Source organism: Anas acuta, chromosome 12, assembly GCF_963932015.1.
Source record: "Anas acuta chromosome 12, bAnaAcu1.1, whole genome shotgun sequence".
NCBI classification, from domain to species: Eukaryota; Metazoa; Chordata; class Aves; order Anseriformes; family Anatidae; genus Anas; species Anas acuta.
Genome location: NC_088990.1, coordinates 19,233,845 through 19,260,289, shown reverse-complemented (window position 1 = coordinate 19,260,289; position 26,445 = coordinate 19,233,845). Strand labels below are relative to the sequence as shown.

Below are 26,445 nucleotides of genomic sequence, written 5' to 3'. Positions count from 1 at the left end.
CAAAATGGCCAAGGTTGGAAGGGACCTCTAAGAATTATCTAGTCCCACCCCCTACTGAGCAGGATCACGCAGAGCACACTGTGCAGGATGGCATCCATGTGGGTTTTGAGAAGGAGACTCCACAGCCTCTCTGGGAAACCTGTTCCAGTGCTCTGTCACCCTTGCAGTAAAGAAATGCAATCTCATAATCAGACAGAACATACTTAGCTTCAGTTTGTGCCCGTTGCCTCTCATACTCTCGCTGTGCACAACTGAAAAGAGACTGGCTCCATCCTCTCGACAGCTTCCCCTCAAATATTTATACGCATTGATGAGGTCTCCCCATCATTCTTCTCTTTTTCAGGCTAAACAGGCCCACTTCTTGCAATCTGTCCTCATACAACAGGTGCTCCAGTCCTCCAGTCATCTTAGTAGCCCTCCTCTGGACTTGCTCCAGTGGTTACATGTCCCTCTTGTACTGGGGAGCCCAGAACTGGCCACAATACTCCAGGCGTGGCCTCACCTGGGCTGAGTAGAGGGGGAGGATCACATCCCTTGACCTGCTGGCAACACTTCCAAATGCACCCTAGGATACCATCAGCCTTCTTGGCCACAAGGGCACATTGCTGACTCACGATCAGCCTGCTATTCACCAGGACTCCCAGGTCCCTTTCTGAAGAACTGCTTTCCAGCATGTCAGCCCCCAGCCTGGAGTGGTGCTTGGGGTTATTCCTCCTTAGGTGCAGGACCCTGCATTTGCCCTTGTTGAACTTCTCGAGTTCTTCTCGGCCCATCCCTCCAGCCTGTCAAGGCCCCTCTGAATACCAGCACAGCCCTCTGGGGTATCAGCTAGTCTTCCGAGCTTTGTGTCAGCAAATGTGCTGAGAGTACACTCTGTTCCATCGTTCAGGCTGTTGATGAATAATTTGAACAACACTGGACCCAGTACTGACCCCTCAGAGAAACAGCTAGCTACAGGCCTCCAATTAGACTCCGCACCACTAAGCACAACCCTCCAAGCTCTGCCATCCAGCCAATTATCAATCCACCTCACTGTCCACTCATCTAGGCCGCACTTCCTGAGCCTGTCTATAAGGATGTTATGAGAGACAGTGGACAGTGTCAAAAGCCTTGCTGAAGTCAAGGTAGACATACCATACCATACCATACGGCATCATGCTGAAAAATAAATATGGAGTGGCTGGCCAGGGAGCGGAGAGAAGGGCAGGAATGGGACCGCTGCTCAAGGATCAGTTGGTCATCATTCAGCAAGTTGTGAGCAACTGCATTATGCATCACTTGCTTTGTACAATCTTTACTTATAATTAATTATTTCCCTTCCTTTCTTGTCCGATTAAACTGCCTTTATCGCAACCCATGAGCTTTTACCACTTCTTTTCCCCCAATTCTTTCCACCATCCACATGGCTCTGATGCTTAGCTGCCTGCCAGGTTAAAGCACAACTCCTTTTGGCACTCAATTTGGGGCCCAAAGAGTTGAATCACAGAATGTTAGGGATTGGAAGGGACCTTGAAAGATCATCTAGTCCAATCCCCCTGCTGGCACAGGAACACCTAGATCACGTCACACAGGAATGCATCCAGGCAGGTTTGAATGTCTCCAGAGAAGGAGACTCCACAGGCCCTCTGGGCAGCCTGTTCCAGCATTCTGTCACCCTCACCATGAAAAAGTTTCTTCTCATATTTAAGTTGAACCTCCTAAGTTCCAGCTTGTACCCATTGCCCTCTGCCTTATCATTAGATGTCACTGAAATAATGGCAGATCTGACCAGAATATGTTAAAATAAAATTGTTATAAGTATTATATCAGTTAATAGCTGCTGATCACAATGTTGATTTTTTTTTTTTTCCTCACAGGGTTGTTGTGTTGGTTCTCAGAATTGTGTTGCATAGCATATTACTGTTCCCTGTCATACTGTTTATAATTTCTGAGGGCTGGTTTAAGGTTATTATTTTGCTGTACTGCGTAACACTAGTTTACAAAATGATAAAATTACCAGTCAATTCTGGTATTTCTACTCAGCACTGCTGTCATCACTATCAGAAACTATTAATAATTACAATCTTTACATTGTCTCCTCACAGAGCCAGTCTATGGGGGGGAAGAGGGCACAACGGAACAAAGGGGGACACTTTCCTCCACTTCCTCACTCTTCCTTTCTCCTTCACCTCCTCCTTCCTAGAGAGGCCTCTTCAAAACTCTGTATATCGTTGGGATGTTCAAACCAGCATGTTACTATCGTTATGTCTCCTGAATGCGTTTCAGGCTTTATTTAAGGTTAAACAATTACTCAAAAATCCCACCCAGAGATGTGTTCTGAGGCAACAAAGTTAGGAATGGCAAAGAGCATGAGAGTATGACAGGCCCCTGCGATGGGCCCCACCCGCAGCCCTGCTGCCGCCATAGGCCCTGCGATGGGCTCTGCCGGCGCGACCGGCCCTGCCGCAGTCCCGGGCCCTGCCCCGGGTATGTGAGCAGAGAAAATAGCGATTTTAAAGGGAGAATAAAAATAGTAACGTGGATCTGGTGATTACAAAGCATCAAGACAGCCCAGAAAAAAGCTAGATGGTGTATTATTAAACATACAAAGTATTTTGCTACTACATTGTTCAACTCTGTTGTTATTATCACAGGCCTAATCTTCAGTACTCATGATGAATGCCTATACCTAGAAGTACTTTTTTACCCCCAGCAGTCTGCTTCTCATAATGGACACATAACAGAAAATTAACAACTTCACACATATTATTAGCAGAGATAAGTCCAGATGAAGAGTTGTGCTTAGAACTAAAGCATCCTGAGATTCCTTTTTCTATTGTTTTATTGATAACCTTTGTATAAGCAGCTGGGTGAGTGGAAAAATGGAAAATAGTGCAAACAGAGCCTGTGAGTTGCTTGGCAGTTCAGCCAATTAGCAACTGAGAATCTCAGCACTAAAATTCTGGATATTGCTAAGTTAAGATAATGAAAGCACAAACTTCAAAACCTAACCTAACTAGGGTTCAAAAAAACAAATAAACAAACAAAAAATACCATAAAACCAGACAGCTAAAAAATAAAAATAATAAATAAGCCAGAACAAAACAACAACAGTTTTTGTTCTTTCTACATTTCTGGTTAACATTAAGACTTATGTAGATATAGCTTGGTGAAAATAAATTCTGGAACAAGAAATCAAAACATTATGTTGTAACCTACACACTTATTTTCCATATTTTGTTCACATTTTTTCCATGTCTAAGGGAACACCATGACTCTGTATATTCAGTCAGTCAGAAAAGGCAGGATCCAAACTAAACTGTATATATATATATATATATATATATATATATATATATATATATAAATATATAAATAAGGATAATTAAGTATATGTGATAAATTGGTGCTGGGAATTGGCCATGACCAGTTGGGTGCAGCTGACTTGTAGCTGTGCCGCCATTGTTGTTGGGCATGTAGTTTTGAAAATGCCATCAGCTGCCATTTAAAATGGCACTTCTTCCAAGCTCAGGATCGGTGCATCCCTGAGTAGGAAATTGGTGAAGAGGACCAGGAGACCTGCATGGATGAGCAAGGAGCTCATCGACAAGATCAAAAGGAAGAGGAAAGTCTATGAAATGTGGAAAAAGGGCCTGTCCTCTTGGGAGTATAGGATTATTGTCAGGGCCTGCAGGGACACAACAAGGAAGGCTAAAGCCCATCTTGAGATGAAGCTTGCAAAGGAGATAAAGAATAATAAGTGTTTTGTTTTGTTTTTTTTTGGTTTTGTTTCGTTTTGTTTAAGCATGAAAACAGTAAAAGGAAGACTAGGGATAATGTAGGTCCCCTGCTGAACGAGGGGGGCGTCCTGGTAACGGGGGACACTGAGAAGGCGGAGATACTGAATGCCCTCTTTGCTTCGATCTTTGCTTCAAAGACCTTCCCTTCTCCCTGCCCTCCCCCAAGGACTCCTGGACCCTGGAGGGAGGAGAAAGAGTCTGGGAAATGGAGAGCTCCCCTTCTGGTTGAGAAGGGAGTGGTTTGGGAGCCTTTAAGTGGGATCAACACACACAGATCCAGGGGTCCTGTTGGGATGCATCCACATGTGCTGAGGGAGCTGGTGGATGTGATCACCAAACCACTCTCTATCATCTTTGAAAAGTCTTGGAGAACAGGAGAGGTGCCTGAAGACTAGAGGATAGCCAATGTCACTCTGGTCTTCAAGAACGGCAAGAAGAAGGATCTGTGAAACTACAGGCCAGTTAGTCTCACCTCTGACCCTGGAAAGGTGTTGAAACAGCTTGTTCTGGATGCCGTTCTCCAAGCAATTTGAAGAGAAGAAGATTATGAGGAGTAGTCAGCATGGATTCACCAAGGGGAAATCATGCTCAACCAACCTTGTTGCCTTCTATGATCACATCACCAGCTGGGTAGATGTGGGGAGAGCTGTGGACGGCATCTACCTTGACTTTAGCAAGGCTTTTGATACTGTCTCCCACGACATTCTGCTAGCAAAGCTGAGAAAGCGTGGGATAGAGTTGACAGTAAGGTAGGGTTGAGAACTGGCTGACTGGCCAAGCTCAGAGGGTGGTTATTGGTGGCACAGAGTCTGTCTGGAGAACTGTGACTAGCGGTGTTCCCCAGAGGTCGATGCTGGGCCCGGTCTTGTTCAACATCTTCATCTATGACCTTGATGAGGGAAGAGCATCCACTCTCAGCAAGTACACTGATGATACAAAGGTGGGAGGAGTGGCCGACATACCAGAAGTCCGTGCTGCCATTCAGCAAGACCTGGACAGGCTGGAGAGCTAGGCAGGAAGAAACTAAATGAAGTTTAGCAAGAACAAGCGTAGAGTCCTGCACCTGAGAAGGAACATCTGCATGTATCAGTACAGGCTGGGGGATGACCTGGTGTAGAAGAGCTCTACAGAGAAGGACCTGGGGGTCCTGGTGGACGACAGGTTGACCATGAGCCAGCAGCATGCCCTAGTGGCCAAGAAGGCCAATGGGATCCTGGCATGCATTAAAAGGAGTGGGGCCAGCAGGTCAAGGGAGGCGATCCTCCCCATTCACTCGGCCCTGGTCAGGTCTCACCTGGAGTACTGCATCCATTTCTGGGCTCCCCAGTACAAAAAAGACAGGGATCTCCTGGAAAGAGTTCAGCGGAGGGCCACAAAGATGATACGGGGCCTGGAGCATCTTCCCTATGAGAAAAGGCTGAAAGATCTGGGCCTGTTCAGCCTTGAGAAAAGAAGACTGAGAGGGGATCTTATTAATGCTTACAAATACCTTAACTGTTGGAGACAGAGGGATTTGGCCAAACTCTTCTCAGCAGTTTGTGAGGACAGAACAAGAGACAACAGGCAAAAAATGGATCACAGGAATTTCTGCACCAATATGCGAAAGAACTTCTTCACAGTGAGGGTGATGGAGCGCTGGAACAGTCTGCCCAAGGAGGTTGTGGAGTCTCCTTCTCTGGAGATATTTGAGGCCTGTCTGGACACCTACCTGGTCAATCTGCACTAGGGAACCTGCTTTGGGAGGGAGATTGGATCTGAAGATCTCTTGAGGTCACTTCCAGCCCCTGCAATTCTCTGATTCTGTGATTCTCTTAGGCTCGGACTGGAAATTGTGAATATGTTCCTGAGCTCCTTTATTTTTTTGTTTTTAAACTTTTTTTTTTAATTATTTTTTTAATTTTCAGATGGCAGAGCACTGTACTTTTGTCTTGTCCTGAAACATCTGCAGCTTAATAAAAAGTCACAGTATTGCTGGCCACTGCACCTACACTTGAAGACCTGTGGTACCGTGATTCTAGAGAAGAGGAGATTGAGAAGGGATCTTATCAACCTCTACAAATATCTGAGGGGACAACGTAAAGAGGACAGGGCCAAACTCTTCTCAGTGGTGACCAGTGATAGGACAAGGGGTAATGGGTATAAATTGAACCACAGGTTTCATCACCATATGAGGAAAAACTTCTTTATGGTTTGGGTGACAGGGCACTGGAATGGGCTGCCCAGAGGGGCTGTAGAGTCTCCTCTGGAGATACTCAAAACCAGCATGAATGCCATTCTGTGGAACATACTATAGTTGACCCTGCTTGAGCAGGGGGGTTGGACCAGATGATCTCTGGAGGTCCCTTCCAACCTCAACCCTTCTGTGATTTTGTGATCTAAACACTGTTTGACTAAGAATAATTCGTGTAAGGACATTCACAATAACAAAACAAGGTATGACAAGTTGTGGCTCTTCAACAAAAGCGTAAAAGACAGAGGTGACTAGCCTCACACCCAAAAAGCTAGGAACACTGTTTTAAACATGAAGTATGTGCAGTTCCTTTATTTATTTTGAAGACCGAACTCAGAACCAGCTTTAAATTTTTCAGTCTTTCATTTCACTTTGCCCAATGAACTTATAAATAAAGTTAATCAGTAGAGGGATTAAAATGAGACAATAACAACTTTATGCCTGCATTAACAGTAAAAGAAAAAGCATCTACCTTTAAAGATCTAAATAGAAAGTTATGAGAATTTTTCCTGGTCAGTATATAAACACTGAAAAAAAAACAAAACAACCACACACACAAAACAAAACAAACAACAACAAAACAAACAAACAAACAAACAAAAAGTAGAAAATGGCCCAAACTATATTGTGCATTTGAATTTAGAATACATATCATCCTTAGTCCCTCCCTGACCAGTGTCCTACAGCAATTCTATCCTTCCTAATGTTTTGGAGGAGTCTGAGATGGCGCCTGTACAATTTGATTTTGTGTAAAAATACACACTAAATCTGATTTCTGCTACATTAAGAAGTTCTCTGGTAAAATATATGATGCATGGAATGAAATAAGCTGTAGTTCTAGAATGAGTCTTTAAGCTGGCTTCCTTTAGTACTTGACCACTAATATTAAAGACTACTGGATCAAAATACAGTTTTAATTGGATATATAGGAGATGATACAGTGGTATAGATAAACCACAGGTTAGATGCTAAAATATAACATTGATTTGTATTCTTTTACTGGAAATATTTGTAATATGAAACTAAGATATAATACACTCATTTTTAATGCATATTCAGTATAGAAGAAAGCTACTGCTGTCACCAGCTTGTATTTGTCAAATACTAGATTAATTTGTTTGCTGTTTAAAGGACTATAATGAGATTACAGATAAATCTCACTCAATAGTGATGAAATTTTGATTATAGTGTCATTTCTTACATTGCTAGTTACTAATGCAAGTGCATACCAAATTGGTCAGCCAGAGATTTTTTAAGTGACCTGAAGTCTCATACTTTAATGAGCTTTTTTTAGTTGCATGAACTTGTCCAAGACAAAGTAAAAAATGTCAGTTTTGTCTACAGAACTTGCTGCTCTTATTGGCCAACATATCTGTGATAATATGAACAGAGTGAACAGAAAAAGGAAAATTCATTTTGAAAATACTGTAACATTCTTATTTCCTGGGAAAATAAAGCAAATATAAAAATCTTCCTTTGAGCAAAATATTATGTTTCAATAGTGTGCAGTTTTACCTTACTGAATTAAAACACTCACTTTGGCCACAACAACCCCATGCAACGCTACAGGCTTGGAGCAGAGTGGCTGGAAAGCTGTGCAGAAGTTCTGGTGGTGCTGATTAATTCTTGCCTGATGCACTCAGGTGGCCAAGAAGGCCAACGGCATCCTGGCTTGTATCGGGAATGGTGTATTCAACAGGACCGGGGAGGTGATTTTCCCCTTGTATTCTGCTCTGGTGAGGCCGCACCTCAACTGCTGCGTTCAGTTTTGGGTCCCACAGCACAAGAAGGACATGAAGTGTGTCCAGAGAAGCTGGTGAAGGGAACGCAAGTCCTGCAAGGAGCATCTGAGGGAACTGGGGTTGTTTAGACTGGAGAAGAGGAGGTTTAAGGGAGACCTCATTGCTCTCTACAACCACCTGAAAGAGAGGTGTGGGGAGCTGGGGGTTGGCCTCTTCTCACAAGTAACTAGTGATGATTCTGTGATAGGACTAGAGGGAATGGCGTCAAGTTGCACCAGAGGAGGCTCAGGTTAGAAATTAGAAGACATTTCCTCACAGAGTAGTCAGGCATTGGAACGGATTGCCCAGGGAAGCGGTGGAATCACCATACCTGGGGATGTTTAAGGAAAGGTTGGCCTGGTGTAGAGCGGTGGTTGGACCAGATGATCTTGGAGGTCTTTTCCAACCCTATTGATTCTATGATTATCCATACAAATCTGTGATTCTGCAGATCTCTGTGATAATACTTTGTTCCAGAGGGAAATTCATAATATTTACTTAGGAAAAGGTTGAAGTGTTTGAACTTCTTCCCTCTTGCTGCTGTGATGTTGACAGCTTTGATATGACCTGTGAGAGCATCTGATTTTATTTAAACTGCAATTTGTGTAATCACTTTTTTTTTTCACCAAGTAGTATCATACTTTTAACAAATTTTTTTGAAAGTCTATCTTTTAATACATAAGTTGAGCATCTCTAATTAACTACTGTAAATCTTCTGTATCAATAATCTCCAAATGCCTTCCTGTAACAAATCTATAAATAACTTCCTTAAATTATTTTTATTCATTGCATTCCTTTCTAACTAAACTTGTACATTTACTATCCTTTTTCTTTAAAACATTTCAACGTATATATAATCCTTGGTTCTATTATCCCCACCCCTATTATCTTAAAAAAAAGCCTCCTAACATTTTTTCCATACAACAAATTCTATAGCTTCACTTGCCATTCAGCTTAATGCAGAACAACAACAACAAAAAAAAAAAAAAAAAAAAAAAGCATAGAAAACTTCAAGGCAGCCATAGTAGACAATGTTTCGTGCCAAAGAAGTGTATATACTAAGACCATTGGCAGGGTTGTGCGATATATCAAGGTCCAAATGGAAGAGAATTTCTGATGAGTTAGAAGAGAGAGAAGCAAGACCAATGCCGAAATCAGAAAGACTCTGCAGCTAGAGAAGAATGCTGAAAAGGAAGATGGCACTGTAAAGGGATAAAGCAGCCTGGAAGAATCCAGGTGGAGGACATAACATGCAACAGGAAAAGACTGTTAGACTGGAAAAATGTGAGAGGCGCCAGAGTGGAAAAAGCCAAAATTCAAACCAGTTGAAAAGTAACAACTACAAGAAAATACGAACATAGTGTTTAGTTCAGAAGTTGCTTTACAACCAAAAGTTTAGAAATCCTTCAAAAGCGTAGAGAGACTATATAGGAAGAGGGTCAATTTTAACCAATTTAATTTGAAATTGTACTTTTTTTAACCACAGGTGCTGTGCAACTCTGAAAGTGATTTCAGTTTACACATTTTGGAGGCTCCATTTATGAAAACAGTACCTGGAATCTAAAGATTTCTTCATGTCAATTTTTTATTTATTTTTTTTAATTACCAAAACCTATGCTCATCTCATATAATCTATTAGTCCTGTGGCACTTACTTTCTGCCTGTGAAAATACAAGCTCCGGAGTCATACTCCAGGTCTTCATAGGTGAAACTGAAAATAATCACAATACTCTTGAAAAACTGAACTAGTCTGAGAAATCAGGAGGAATTAACCATTGCTTCCTGTACAGCAATAAAATCTTTAAAACAGGTTTTGTGGAGTAAACTATCTTAGGTTCCTTCAAATATTTGCATGTAAGAAAATAGCACTATGATTTGTGAATTTCACAAAGAGATAAAAGCTAGCACAAATCCTTCACTTGCTTTTCTTTAGGAAATCTGTCATAATGAAAGGTGATTCCCATTTGTTCAGTTTTCTTCCCAATAACAACTTGTATTTTTCCTTCATATTATTTGAATGTGCTTACAAAAAGAGGATTCTGTCTCATACTCTTTGAAACCCATGCTGTTGGATTTTTATCAGTTTTTACATTTAATCATGTCTTCTCACAATTTGGAATTGACAAAGTTCAAGACAAAATAATGCACTCTGTCAAAAGTTCCTCATTTTCTTGTCTATCTGCCAACTAACATCAAAAACCTGTATCATGCCAGAAATGGGATCAAATTCTGTTCCTGGAATTTTTTTTAATCAGCAGCCAATTTTCTGAATATGACTTCCACTGGAAAATTTTCACCCTGTTTACACCGGAAATTTTTCACCCTGTTTACATTGCCATGTTTCTATTACAGTATCTTTTTCTTCTCTATTTTATCTGGACTTCTCTATTTTAACCTCAATTCCTTTGCATCCATAATCTTCTCTTTCACTTTTTTTTTTCTCCTTTTATTTATGCATTTATTTTTCTGCTTAAGTGATGTTCTAGGACTTAACTAGACACCTTTTCCCAGATTTTATTTGATTACTTGATTCATATTGGATATGGAACCCAGCAACAGCAATGCAAAGAGTTTCAAAAGACTGAATATTATGTTTCAAAAGCTCAAATCCAAACCTGAAACTAACACAGTAAGGGAAATGTAAAGATGTGAGGACAGATACATTCATCTCAATGTACAGTGAATTCATCAGATGTTCAAGATCCCTGGGTGTGGAGTGTTCCATCAGAACAGAAACAATGCAAGTTATATTAATGTGTGGTTACATTATCAAATGTCTCTGACACAACTAAAAGTTATTTCTACATCAATCAGGCAACAAAGGTCAAGTTTTCGATTAAATGTAATCATGGTGATGTCAATGGTACAAATTTGTTTGTTTAAATATAGAGTCAAATCTCATGCTTGGTCTAATATGAAAAGGCAGTCGGCTACAGGAAGAAGACAAGATAAAAAAAAGTATCAGACAGAAGCACATCCTTTGTACTTATCTGCACTTTTTTGACAAAACGTTAAGACCTCAGAGGCATGCTAGAAGATTAATTTGCTATACAAAAAGGCACCATCAAAAAATGATTTCCTAACAAATATGCATAAATTTCACATAAAAGTATGCAACCAGACTGGTTTCTGAAATTGAGACAACAGAAGTATTTGCAAGCTTCCACTGCAAGTCACTGCACTTTGTAGCGAACAGAAGCTGTTATATCTTGTCTTTCATTGATTTATCATTACTGACCAAATAGGAGTCCTTATTTTAACAAAACATTAAGTTGTAGATAAGACTCTGACAATTCTTGACACACTGAACTCTGAAATTCACATTTGAGTGTTAATTTCGTAATGGTATTTATCACAAGAAGCTTGTTTTTCCTGCAAGAACCAATTTAATTGAATAATTCAAAGTGCTCCAAAACCACATGCAGAAGATGAGCTTATAGTTAATAGCTTTCAAATATACTTAAAATCTTAATCATTACTTTAATCATACTTAAATTAGTATTTTTTTATGCATTAACCAGAACTTAGCTAAAGTGTGATTTTTCACTAATCTAAGATGCAGTTAAAATAATATACTGTATTTACAAATAAAGCTGGTATGTTGTGTTTGCTGTTCACTTTTCCAACTTTTGGCATTCCTGAAATATTTACATCAATTCCTCTATTTAATATCTGAGCATAAATATCAAAAACACATTTATCCTCTCAATTTTCCTAAAATGCAACTGAATCCAGTTACTCACATTTAAAAATAAAAAATAAAATTAGGCAAAAAATGCCAGAAAAACTTGTGTGCTTGACTGCTATCTCAGGTAATATAGTTTTGGCTCCTTCTGCATTAGAAGAAATAGACATTCAGGGATGGCACATATGACACTGCTTCAGTGCACTGGCTAAAAGGAGATTACAGTTCTACACACAACACTTATCTGGAGGTGAGGGAAGCTAGTTTCTAAGTTTTGCAAATATTCTAGCACTTAGAAATATTTTGTGATTTGCATTAAGAGTGAAACATCTGTAAATGAATTTGAAAAACTCACTGCAAAACACCTTGAATAAGCAATTCAAGCAAGATAAGCAATGAATTAATGTTGAGGGAGCTGTGGGTTCAAATGAACTACAGGAGGGACTACCCAATTTCTTTGTATCCAGTCACTGGGCTATTGAATGAGATTACCACCATTTTTCCTCTGATCTAATAAGTTCAGCATGTGTGGATTTGTACCAGGTATATATGTCATAAGATCAAATATTTAAAATGAAGGATGAATAAAAGGATGTCAGCAGATTTATTTCCTCTTAGTTTACGCAAATAAGGGTAGATAAGATCCTTAAACCCACCTCTTCTGACTTAGCTGGCAGTGGAAAATGATACCACGGTGAAATCTGTTAAATGGTACCATTAATGCAAGGTTACTAATGTTTAGGAAAAAGGCAATAAGAAATTAGTGCAATGTCCTTTTTCAGAATTATGATGAATGTCAAAAAACAAACAAACAAACAAAGCAAGAACCAAACAACCAAAACAAACAAACAAACAAACAAACAAACAACAAAAAAAAAACAACAACCAAAAAAAGCAGGGAAAACTTCAGTTTCTCTGAAGAACTTAACCAAAGCTCACAGATAGCAATCATGCCATTGATATGAAAATGTTTATCAGTATATTTGGAAAAGGCCCAAAATGATCATATCACTGACATTAACAAAGAAACTACATCTAGTTGCATTTATCTTTCCTTTTAACAACTTTTTCCTTTTAATAGTTCCTATTAGAAAACCGTAAAAGCCAAAATAAGAATACTTGTGCTACTTACATAATATGATGAATAATGCAGTAAGTTAAAACAGTAATGGAAATGAGAAAAAAAAAAAAAGAAAAACAGTATATTAAATACTCATAGTGTAACAGCTCTTTCCTGGTGTTCCTATCTGTTTCAGTCTGCTCCAGAATACATTGCTGAACAATGATCATTAAAAAAATAAAATAAAATCCACACTGCTTTATAGGTTCAAGTATGGAAAAAAAGCTATTTCCTAACCACTATAGGTGCACATGAGTGTTGTGCTCACTGTAACAGAGGAATTTTCTAGTTTCCTCTTGATTAACTTGCAAAAAATAGGGTAAGGAAAAAAAAGACTTTTTTTTTTTTTTTTTAACATAACATGCAAACAAACATTCCCCTTTCAGAGACTGGAAATCTAGAGTAGCTGCTCTCAGTTCATAACTTTTGTGAGCCTCAATACTCAAGCAGAATTAAATAGCACTTGACTACCAGAATCTTGTAATCATTCCAGCACCCTTTACATAAGAGACTTTTTTTTTTCCATCTAGTATAGAAGGGTTTGAATCAAACCCAACACTTAAACACATCTGGAGTTTGCAGATGTCTGCATTTGCAAATTCTAGTTAATCCAATGTTTGTTGTAATCCGTATCAAAACACTGTATTGGAATGCAGCCTGAAAATTCAGGAATTTTGAAATCAAGTCCAGGTATGAACTTTGCTGCTGGGGATGTTTTTTAGTTATAAAGCAGCTTATCCCAAACTGCATAGAACTAGAATGATTCAATGCTATTTCCAGTGTAAACAAATTCTAAATTCATATATGATAATAATTCAAAGTGTTTGTAGTTTGTTGTATTCCAACAGCCAAAATTTTAGGGTCAGTACTGTTCCATGGCCTGAAACAAGTATGACTAATAGCTTTTAGCATTCTGGAAGAAGCAAGTATGCAACAATTTTATATGACAGACACATACTCAATGAGATTATAAATTAGTTTCCCAAGAGAAGGCTCAATAATAAGATCAGATCTAAAATTCAGGTCACTTGATTTTATGACTCAGCTAATGTGGTAAAAAAAAAAGTATAACTTCATAATATAAATTCAAGTTCAATCTTTTTTACCATAAACATTAGCACCACTGTAAAGTTGCAAAGGGTAGGCTTCTTGTAAAATGAAATGATCTAATTGTAAAATGTATTTGATATCTCCTTGCAGGGAGGTTATTTCTAAAAGAAAAATAAAATATTCTATATTACATTACGAAGTTATAAAATTTAAGCAATTAATTTTTAGTGCTGGATAAGACTGATGTCATAGAAAAGATACATTTGCAAAACTTTTTTTAATTATGATTTACTGATCCTATTTCAAGCACACTTCTTCCTTTATTTTCAGATTTATTTACGATACCAGAACAATTATATTTATAAGGGAAATCATACAAGCAAAAAAAACTATCTGTTCTTCTTTAATGTTGTGAGATGATGAGAGAGTGTAGAAGTCCTTTAACTCCCTGACATACATCTGAAAAAGCAATAGGCTGATAGGGTCAAAATTAGGCCACTTGGCTTGTCTTACATGGTAATAATGTATTATGAACTCATACTGCTAACTTCTGAGTACTAGAGAAAGTTCTCAGCTAAAAGAATATTCCAATAAATTTTGCACTTACATGGCAAATTTTTTAATGTATTGCAAACCCATCTGCTTTGCCTCCTCAGTCTTTGGCAGTGTCTGCAACTTACCATTTCCATTCTCTACTATGGCCAATGGTTCTCTGTAGACTGCTGTCTTTCTCAAGGTTTTCATAGTCCTTTGAACTTCTGCCAACAGCACCGCTTGCATTGCCTCAATAATCTGTCAAAAATGCAAATTATAATTGGATGATATTTTTACTTCAGTCATTTATCTAAGCACTTGTCCCTTTTAAGCAAATACCAGAAGATTTTAAGATGGTTGAGTAGATGCCATTAGAAAGTCAACATTTACCAATATCTTTCAGACAGCAATAATCATATGGTTCTATACGCACCGAGTAATCATCAGATGTTGCTATCCAGTTAACAAATGTTAATTGTGAATTGTGACTTCTTCACAAATTAAACATTAATTCTCCTTAATCTCCAAACTAGAATTGTTTGCCTACTATCTCTTTGATATCAAGGGGTCATGACAATATGTGTCAGATAGGACAGGTGGTGATATCATCCAAAAAAAAAATATCTTTATTTGCTTCTTTGTGTGCAATGATTCATGGGCTGAATAAGGACTTGGTGTTTTGACATTTTTAGAAATTTGGATGTCCAGTCTTCTCCAAAAAGTTTTCAAGATGTTTCATTATTAGTTGCAATCTTCTATTTCTCCAGCTCAACTGTATTAATACTTCATTTTTTATTTTTTTTTTAACACAAGAAGCAAAAGGTTCCACTGACTCCTCTTATCCAAAAGGAACAACTGCTGCAAATATGAACAGCCTATAAATGGCACTTGTAATACCTGTTACGTTAACACCACGTGTGTGTTAAGACAGTGCTGTTTAGAAACTGTATGACAAGGTTATTATTTTTACACATCTTTGCTTTAGTGGAGAAGCCCAAGGAGAACTTGGGAAATATTAAAACCTAAGACATGTACATGTATAAAGCACATGGAGAACTTCCACAATGGACCTGAGCTTTTGTAGTTCCTACTCAGTCTATATTTCAATATGATGCAGAATGGTAGCATGTATACCTTTTTATTTGGTATGTCTATCAGAAAAGGGATACATCCCCCTTTCCCCCCCCCAGGCCCCATTAGGTAGTTATTCAACTATTCTTCCCGAAGGACAGAGAAAATCTGAAGTTTCCAATACAGTGTACCCCACCTTAACATAAATATAAATTTAAGTTGCATATAAAAATAAATAAGTGAAATGTTTCAATTATAAACGCTCTTTATATAATGTTATATTAAAAACAGTATGTTAATAATTTAAATTAAATAGGAATTTAAGTCAATACACAGGTTTCCTCAAACTGCCTGGAGGAGAGAGATTCATCTCACTAATCAAGTACAGTGAATTCGTGGGCTATCCTCAATCACATTTCTAGCTGCTCTTGTAAATTCAAATCATTAAGCAGAACAAAGGCTGTAGGTGTCCTTCATGACAAAATTCCTTATTACAGACAAGTGTACCCCAGTCAGGTTCATAGTGTGGAAGTTCACAGCAAATGAACACAGCTCTGCGTGTTGTGACACAGTGCAAACCATCTTGCTATAATAGCACTTGACTTTACAGTGGAAACCAAAGGCATTTTCTGATTCCTCACATCAATAGAACCCTGAGCTTTTGGGATTTCAGATCCCAGATCCTGACTTTATAGAGGACTCTTACAATGTATCTACAATAATTAAGAAAGAAAAAGAAGCCCAGAGACATTTTAATTGTCCTAGGAAAACTTCAGACCAAGAAAAAAAAAATTAACAGGATTACACAAAAGAATTGTACACATTATTTATTTTTCTGATATACTAAGAACCTGTCGGTAATCTGGATATGATATTCATTGCTGTGTATGTGAGCCAGACAGCATTTATAATACGTTATTTCCTCTAACATCTTACAACAGAATTTAAAAAAAAAAACAAAAAACAACAACAACAAAAAAAAAAAACTGTTGCAAATGGCACAGCATAATATTGTGCAGGCACCTGTATGTCTCTGCATGCTACTTGTCTACTACTGTTGAATCCCTATTTCCACAGGGCTCATTGTGGTTTCACATTTGGTTTTGTCCTCCTGGTGTTTTCCCCATCAGTTTATATACCTCATCTAACATTATCTCCAAGCTCAAAAATCCCCAGAAACTTTGCCCATTTTTAGCACATTTACATGAGTACTTTTCATTCTCTTTGGCATTTTCCAGTCTGTCTTCAGGATTCTTCCGACTTACATGTAAAACTTCTATCTTGTTGGCTAACACGTATTTTGGTTTGTTTACCTTTTTTCTCATAATTGTGAAAATTTCTGAAAAAATCATCTACTTTTGAGCTGAGACTGTGAAATATGATAGAAATTATACTTCTTCTAAGGGTATACCTGACAAGGTATAAATACTCTATGTCCAACTACAAATAGAGATATTCAGTGGTGAAAGGTAATTGCTTGACCATCAGGACCTGCAGCACCAATATCTGAGAACAATTCAAACATAAGTGAACAAGAGCAGAAGCAAGCAGTACTGTTACATAAATACTAAGTTATATTGACTTTCATTTCTTCTCCTAATCAATTATTTCCAAGCATAACTATTCTTATAATGACTGGGTCTGATGAGAGAAGGCATCACCCCTGGTTATTGCTCAGGCCGTAGCCTTTACAGTGTTAAGCCTTCTGGAATCTGACTCCCAGGAACCTGTATAACACAGGCACATCAGGGAGCAAAAAAAAAATACAGATCAAAGCATCAGACTTGTAGCATCCAGCTTGCTTTTCTCTAATATAAAGAAATTGAAAGCCAACCGAACTACAAGGACATATAGTCATATGGAGCAGGGGGAGTATAAATTAAATTAATTATCAGTGGCATGGCTATGGAGAGGATCCACTATCAGGGGAATTGTGTAGACCCTAATAATGAGGTAAGTTGTCTTCAGGTAGAGTCAAACACCATAAAAACAAATGCTTCCATAGTTTTTAAGGGAAATTACTGTAAACATGAGTAGCATAACTAAAAAGGTACTTGCTTATCTGTACTACTGTTAGCAATGGCCTTAACAGTAAGTGGTCTATGGCTTGAAAGTAAAATTCTCTGTAATACGTCTCAGATTTATCCCATCTTATTTTAGGTATTAACTGAAAGGAAGTAATTGATGTGACAATAATATAGGTGTACTGTGGAAATCCACAGAAAGATGAAGACGTACAGAGATGATTCATTCCTCCAAAAATATGAACAGTCCCTCCATAGTTTCTATCTTTTCCCAGTGGTGAAAGAGGAGGCTAAAGCAACCACAGTCCTCATGCAAATGGTTATGTCAGAGGTCTAAATATGGCATCAGCAGTTTTCCTAAGGGAAGACTGTGCGGAGTAGCCAATTAATTATCAACGATACAGGTTTTCTTGTAGAGAAAAGGAATACAGTAAGATCAGAAAGATAGAGGACTTCCAAACCAGAACCTAAATGTTATACACTGAAGCTATATAAACTGTTTTTCTGATGGTGGTCCTGAATTAATACAGTTCTAACATGGTCTTACTACTTGGGACAGTTTCAAGATTAGAACTGGCTTATGTCCAGGTAGCTCAGAACTAAAACAGATGCATGACTCCCTACTGATTGTGAAGGCATTAGTAGTTAATGGGACAAAGCTCAGACATTTCCATATGGATGTGTCACACTACAGATTCCACTTACTGTCATACATAAAACAGAGACAAACTACTGAATCCCCATAAACTGATTGGTGCCAAACAAGTCTGATAGACTGCTTGCATATTGCCGTGTAATAAAATCCTTGACCACATATACAAAGGTTGGAGACAGCATTGTTTTTAGTGGAACTACTGACCTATAAAAGATTCATGCAAAACTTACTGTTTTGATCCTGATTTCCTTTGCCGAGATTAGCACTGAAAATGGCTAAAGGCTATTTTTTTCCATAGCAAAGGCTATGGAAACATGGTCGTTTACTATGTCTTACAAAATGTTCAGCTCATGGAATAAGGCACATTGTAGGAAGAAGTTTACTTGGTTTATAAACATTTTTATGAAGTGATAAAGGACTTCAATCTTCAGGGAAGTCAACCTAACAAGAAGTAGCTTCACTCAATGAGATTGGAAAATATCATAGAGCAGAAGAGAAGGAAGCAAATTATTTCATATTGTATTCTTCTTGAAATGACTGAGTAAAGGAATAGGAAGGACGCATTTTGATCTCTATTATTTGAATAATAAGGAGCTAGGAAGAGCAAAGGAATAATTATCAAAGAAATCTTCCTAGTGGAAAAAAGGATGCTTATATCTCCCAGAATCAACATCAAAACACTTCAGTTGCATTACAGTTTGTGTTTTTTTTTTTTAATTTATTTATTTTTATTTTGCATTCTTTAAGCCACAAAGGTTTCATAAAGCTGAAATAATATAAGAGTACAGTAAATAAAATTAAAATACAACTAAACATCTATTATAGAGGAACAGTTTATTTTAAATATAGTGTAAGCACAGTCATTATTTCATCATATTAAATGTTTCTGGGCAAGCAATTATTTCTATATATGTGTATCTCTGGAAAGGCCAAAACACTTCAGTAATTTCTGGGTGAGGTGGGAGTGTGGCAAAAAGCAGCAGTATTTCACCCAAAAGAACAGGAAAATGAATGAGGATAACCTTTTCTTTAAAATCAACCGGTGAAATAAATCCTGTAAAAATATTTTTAAAATATGTGCATTTTTAAAGTTTAAAACAAAAAGACCTCCCTTGGCCCTTAAACTTCAATAAGTCAGTTAGTCAGTAAAGTCATGATCAATCATTTGCTGCAAGTTCTTTCAGTTTCCTTGTTTGCACAGAATCTGTTGTAGTACTGTAAGGAGATGAGGAATCAATAAATGGCAAATCCTTTGGGTCATGTCTGAGAGTCAGTATCCTCCATAAAAGATGTTAAAAAAAAAAAAGAAAAAACTTTTAAAAAGTAGAATAACTAGCGATGCTGGGAGAGAACATACATGACTGTTTCATCAGGCTGTTCAGGATTTACAGTTTGGCCATGAATCTGTGTTTTTATAAAGAAATCAGTAAGAGAGCCATTCTACTATCAATAAAACTATCATTTTATATAAATGTGGGTAGCTGAATACCCACCCCTGTTGCCAAAGTCACAAATGGCTTTGAATGTTATGGCATTTACAGCAGTTTGGCTGCAAACGGGAAAAAATGCACTACAAAGCTGGTTAAAGATCATTGCAAACCTGAGTCTTAATAACATTAAAATTTGTGTAGGATTGATAGGATGGTATTTGCAGTACTTCATAATTTCAGTGTCTTAAGATCTTTTCAGATGAAAGTTATGAGGTAGCTTATTCCACACCTTATCTTTCCACACACTAATCTCCTTTGGTAGATAAGGCCATTATCATTGCATAAACTTATCAGTCACTAAATTCAATGGAAAATATAAAAACATGCTGCAAATTCTAGAAAACATCACGAAGCATACTTGGTGACTATTCATTCAGACTTTAGGATGGTTACCTTCTCATATTTGAGCATGCACATTAAGGCTTTATAAATAGCATACCCCATACCAAAGTAATCTGATTTTTAAAGATATGAATGACATGATTTAGATATAATATTTTCCTTAAATTGGTAACTACGGTATCGCATTACAGATTCTAAGTACTAAACTACAGTCAATGTCACTTAAAGATTAGATTGTTGCTATTAACACAGCCTACTACCTACCTTTATAGATTGGTCACTCCAACAACAAATGAGTTTCAGCAGTGAAACTCTCCTAAAGTCAGGGGAATGGTGTTTACTTGTTTCTGAAAAACACATACATAACTTATGAACTGACAGTACACATATAAATACAGAAATACAAAGATGTTAAACATTTTTAACTCCAACATCTGAAAAAGGATAATTTCTCAGAACGTTTCAATCTAATGACATAATCGCAAGGCACCCATATCACATTGTCATCTGAACTACTTACAGTTATCCAAAATCAGATTAGTCCTTTTTGTTTACAGTTGTCTGCTTATTTGCAAAGACCAAAAAAAATACTGAAAGTATTCTGATCATACAATGCAGTTGTCCACTGAGATGATGGAGTCCTGCCATGAAGACTGGAGCTTGAAAGAATTGCATGGGTATACGTATACTGTAAAGTCAATTGTATTCACTAGTGTAGTCTGAAGAGGATTGGTATGCTATTCAGTAAATGGTTTTGTGAAATAGTTATGTTTGTCAGTATCTAATTAAATATTTAAATATATGTATATACATGCAGGTATGATCAAAAAGAAAAGTGAAAAAGAAAGGAAAATAAAATGAGAGCATATGATATTATTTTATGGTTAGATGGGATAAGGGCAAGCACTACATTCTTTACCTCTGGTAGCTGACATAACGTACCATATTATACAAAATGTAAAGGCTAATACAAAAATATAAAAAGCATTGACAAAATAAGGCAAAACTGATCATATGAAGGTAAACTTCTTTCATTCTCACATTTTAATTTGAATTTTGAAATTTGTTCATACATCAGGATGATGAAACTTGCACAATTGCCAAGTTGAAGGTTGATTGATTTTTTGTTTGTTTTGTTGGCCAGCAGATATGGTAAAACATTTTATAAGTATAGGTAATTAGTGCCAAATTTTCAAATGCTATATCCTCTGATTAATGATTTGGCATTGGGACCAGATTATGAATTTTTTACTCAATTAACATTCTACCTTTGAAACAGAATTTGCTTCATTTCAATGATTTCAACTGAATACAAATTTAAATATGGCCTGACTTCATTGCAATAAAAGAGAAGATAGTGTTATTTTTCTCTCGTGTTCTGTCAGTCAATCCAAGTCTCTGTCACTGTAAAGATTATTTCAAACACAATGCTCTCTCCCTTCTCCCCCCCACCCCCCAAAGCAATATTTATTTGAATTGGCAGCTTCTATTGTTCTTACTAACCTAGATAAGAGCTAACCTGAAGCTTCTCCATTCTAAGCATAAATGGTCATTTAGCAAGCATCTCCCATAATCAAAAAGAGAACAGCAAATATGGTACCTTATCCAACCTTATTGTCTGTTCTCATGCAAATATATTTCAGTTTAATGTCCATATATATGCAAAATGCTCCTGTTCTAATTTGGCTTTATTCCCATCTCTTTTTACAAGTGTAAATATATACAGAAACTCCCAAAAGGTCAGCAGAATTAAGATTTAACATTGCCCAGTATGTCCTTGATGCTAAAGTGGTCATTCCTAAAATGTCTGTGTGATGCACAAGCTGATTTTAGATGGGGATTTTAAGGTTTATTTAAATACCAGGGAAAAAAATTTTAGCTTGAAAAAGTCCATGTTATCTGTCTAGACAGGACTTAACTCATAACAGGAACACTGTAATTTGTTAAGGTAATGTATAATGTCAAATATCCATATTCTTTCCTCTACTCTTTGGTTCATTACATGCTATAAAAACAAGTTTAAAGTCACTTGCAATCCAAGACTGGTGAACGATTGCCTATGGGACATTAACATGAAGAGATTACATTATTCTGCACTAAGCCAAAAGTCTAAGTTTGGCATTACCAAACAGTCAACACGACTCTTGTATTGCTAAGGCAACAGTTTGCTTGAAGGGTCATATGTATTATAGGGTGGGCATGTAACGATGTTGAGGGAGATGGGGGAGGGGGAAGACAACAGTGTTTGTATTACTATGTTTCTATTTCTCAGATTGCTAGAAGATATCTTTAGAAACTCAGCCAAATGTTCTGCCATCACACAACACATATCTTTGTATTATTTAATGTGCTTTTGCATGTAAAAGTGATATTCACAGAAAACATATTAAACCAGTCAATCCAGACCTCCTCAAAGTTAAAGAATATAAATAGTTTTTTCATTATTGAAATTAAATGATATATTTTAGCAATTAAATGCATGCAAAACACACTAAAAAAAGCTAATATTGTCATTCTTCAACACTTACTGCTTGATAACTCTCCATAAAAACTGGAAAACGAAGACATGGCTGCTTCCATATTTCTCCATTTGTCATGTACAAATTCTGATCGATGTGAACTAAAATAATACAGAAGTGTTAAATAAAACCTGAACATATTTACAAAAACCTTATGTCTGTTTTAAGATAGATATTCATAATCACTGTAGCTATTACTATCAGTCAACCACAAATTAGTTTATCCTCAAATGACTTGCACACTTTTGCTCTCAACTTGCTATTGAAACAGTCACATATACACAAGTCTGAGAATCATCCATATGCAGAAATTTCATGTTTAGCCAAAACTTCTTCCAGTTAACTCTTACATTATTTTATACAAGCAAAGTCATGTGAAAAGGATTTCATCAAAATACTATTTTCACCAAGTACCTGAGCTTTTTTTCCTATTACATAGGATAAAAGTCCAAGAGTGACAGCTTTAATTTTTACAGGTTTTCACCTTTTCACGGTTCTAAATATTCACTTGGAATATAGTTGTAATACTTGGGACTTTGATAAAGAGCTACAATTTAGGGGACATGTTTGTATACCTATTAGTATCTAGGAGAACCCTTCAGTACTTGTCTCTGGCTAATTCAGGAACCATAACCCTTGAAGACAAAGAATACGGGTGAAAAGGAAGTAGAAAACCCCCTAAAGCCTTGCACTATTTTAAACTATTTCTTTCAAATGCTTTGCTATAGTGACCCTGAATTTGTGTGTCATTTAAAAATAATATATTTCACCTTTCAAATTCACTACAACCAACAATAAGTCATAATATTTTGAAAGCTTTACAATACTAAGCAATTCTCAAAATTGTCAGCTTGAGCACTTTGAGACACAGACACAAAACTCAAAATGCAGCGGGACAAAAGTTATTTGAAGATCTGTTAGCTTTTTCCTGTTTCTGTTCCACTTTTATAACCTGACATTTTACTACAATTTCCTCTATTATCACAGCGTTGGTCAAGTTGCAAAAAAAAAAAAAAAAGCAGAATCAAAAATATTTTTATGAATAATAGCTAATAGACTCAGTCCCAAGTCAAGTTTTTTCAAAGTCATTTTTTTCATACTTCATTCTTTTTTTTTTTTTTTTTTTTTTTTTTTTGTGTGTGTGTGTGTGTGTGTATCAGGTAGCTAACAGTTCACATACAAACTATATCCTGAAACATATTGATCCAAATCATTACCTGAAAATGTGTGAGTTAAGAGTTTGTCAACCAAGTGTTTTTCACTGGGGAGTGATGAGTTGCTAAAGACATGGTTTATGCAGAAACATACATGTATATATGCTGACAAGGACATGTATCTGCTCAAAATGAGAATACCAGACTCATCCAAGAATATCCAAAAGTGTATGTACTGACTGAATTCATTTTCCAGTTCTCATTCTTCTCATTAAAAATGTATTTTATTTAACAACAAAAAAATCCTTTCACTCTCCTGTAATAGCAAAATTATCAGATATGCCAAAGAACAGGGATTTAAACTTTATTATTTCCTTCCCCAGATGAGGGCCATAGCTAACAATAAAATAATTCTCCCTACAGTCCAAAGAATATGTTATTGCAAGAATATGTTATAAGCAAAGAAGTGGTCTAGCATAAAAAGAAGAAAGCTGTCATCCCTGAATTATCAAACCAGTAGCTAGACACCAGTCTACATTGACAGAAATAAACATGCAATCTATTCTCTGTCATGAAATTAGGCAGGAATTTCCATTTCAGCTGCATACATATTAAGCAAGAATCTTGGTCACTGGATAATCTATTTAAGTGTTTAAGTTTAAAAGCTTCAATTTTCTTGTTTGCACTAGTGTGCTAATAGAAAGTAAACTTCCACAGGAAGGAAAGAGTTGTAACTCTCAAAAGGAGATTACTGAAAAAGTAAAAGGATCCTACTAAAATGAGATTAAAATGTGTGTGTTTTTTTTTCTTTTCTTTTGTATTAGTAACTGAATTAGTAAAAATTGTTTGTACCTCAGTAATAATTAGTAGACCAGCACTCTTACAAGCTATAAAAGCAGTCTTACTAATTCCTTTAGCAAATGCTGCAGCAAATTGGAATTCAATATATGCTTTTTCCCTTGGGCATGCAGTAGTTTCAGCTAAATCAACTGCTCAAGCAGGTGTGGCTACATGCTGTACTTTTAGAAATCAGACTATATAAAACTGTATTTGCTCAGCTTCTTTCAAACTTTTAATTAGGCAAAAGTGCATTATTTTAACAGCTTGCCAAAACAAAACTCATTCCAAACCCCAAAACAAAGTGAATAATGTATAAGGAATAAGGACAAGTCATATTGGAAGATGAAAAACAAATTACCATAGGTTGTGATAATTTTCTCAAACCTAAATTATTTGTAAGAATAAGTGCAGCAAATACTAAATCACAAAAACATGGTAAATAAATGGTCATGTTCACACTAGGCATACTACTAGGCATAAAAAAAAAAAAGGAAACTTCACGGGAAAAGGGCTTTCTAGGTGGAAAGAGATACATTTGCATACACATTACTGATTTTAAGGTTATACAGAATTTATACATACATTTAGATAGTAAATTCAGATAGCAGAACTATGCCTTTAATACTCAGACACAAAGATAACATTATCGCATTAAAGTAGATAGTGTTTTTTTTTTTTTTTTTTTTCCTAAGCCTACCAACTTTGGAATCATTAAAACAAACAACAAACTAATTTTTGAAGAATGAAATTCGTTTCCTTGACTCTAATATGCTTCTTCTACAAAGACAGATTATTTTTTCTTTAAATAACCTCTTTGTGTATGAGACAGAAAAACAATCTTGTTGTCTTTACTCACACAACTTTGATTTGCTGTCAAAGGGATGATTCTTTACTGTAGTGGGGCATCATTTGCACATTACAGCTGTTAGGAAAATGTACAAAGTTCTTTACATACTTCATCTGTTATCTTTGTTTATTAGGGAAAAAAGGGAATTATTACTCACACGTCTAACATTCCAAAACAGTTCTTGGAATGTAGCGGGGAGAATAAGGTCTGAACAGAAAGCCATTATGAGAAAAAAAAATTGTCACCAGCGGTATAGAGGGAAAAGGCCCAGGTTACTCTAAAATCTCTAAGGTCTCCGTTATTTCAGCAGATACACTCTAGTTCTGATCAAATTCCCTATTAATGAACACTATCTTTCAACAGCAGCGAAAAATTGTGTCTACTTCTCAGTTTTGGTTTTTTTTTTTTGTTTTTTAGTTTTTTCTGAATATGTAAGAGAATTTTTTTTTTTTTTTTTTTTTCTGAATATGTAAGAGAATATTCTTTCCTTATTAGGAAGGAATAGTCTTAAAAACACACAAGAGTGTGCAAGTAAAATCAGGAAAAAAAAAAAGACTTGTGTTATCTCTATCTGGACTCATAGTGCATGGTATTGCTGTGTAGGAACTCAGGGGAGCTTAACAGCAACCAATCAACCTCCCTCCCCCCCAAAAAAAATAAATAAAAAATTAAATGGATACAACTCAAGAGCTCTTATTCAGATGACTCCATAAGGAGGTAAAAGCCCATATGAGAGCATCACAAATGGCACCAAACTGAAACTTAGTCACAAGACAGCTCTAAATAAGAATACTATTCATCTCTTAAAAAAAAGACACAATCCATACCAAACCATGTAAAAAATCTGAACTAAAGCATTTCACAGTCATTGAATATAAACTAACTTTTTTTAAACTGAAATTTATGGCAATTTTTTGTATTTCGTACAATAAGAAAATCACGTATTTCTACAGGTGACACTTGCTTTTATGGCTTTACCTTTCCTAGAGAAAGCTTAAAATTGTATGATAATGTTTTCACAAAATAAACTACGTATTTTTTCTATTCAACTGCAATAATTTTATGGGTGAGATTCTCCAAAGCTAGAATTTGTCAGGAAAAATGTATGATTTTAGTATGTTCCTAACTGAATACATTGTCTCTACCAACAGAGTACTGTAAGACACAATGCAAGCATAACATTTTCTTGCATAAAAAAAGATTTCATATTCAAGCTGGAATCTTGGAGGTGTCCTTTAATATAAGAACTTGTGTTGAATATGTACCAGTAGACAATGCAATAAGCAGGAAAAGTAACTGAGAAATGCATGTTTGTCCTGCAGGA

General features: G+C 36.5%; 1 protein-coding gene across 6 annotated transcripts in view; it reads right to left on the bottom strand.

The window, feature by feature from the left end:
* WDR72 (WD repeat domain 72) overlaps window positions 1-26,445 on the bottom strand; it is a 124,900-nt gene that overhangs the window by 40,398 nt on the left and 58,057 nt on the right. For 4 of the 6 annotated variants that reach the window (XM_068695264.1, XM_068695263.1, XM_068695267.1 and 1 more), the window contains 3 exons: window positions 22,290-22,381; window positions 20,026-20,108; window positions 14,326-14,437 (listed from right to left, as the gene is read on the bottom strand). In XM_068695264.1, the coding sequence (XP_068551365.1) occupies window positions 14,326-14,437; window positions 20,026-20,108; window positions 22,290-22,381 (287 nt within the window). The other 2 variants (XM_068695266.1, XM_068695265.1) reach the window with 2 other exon arrangements.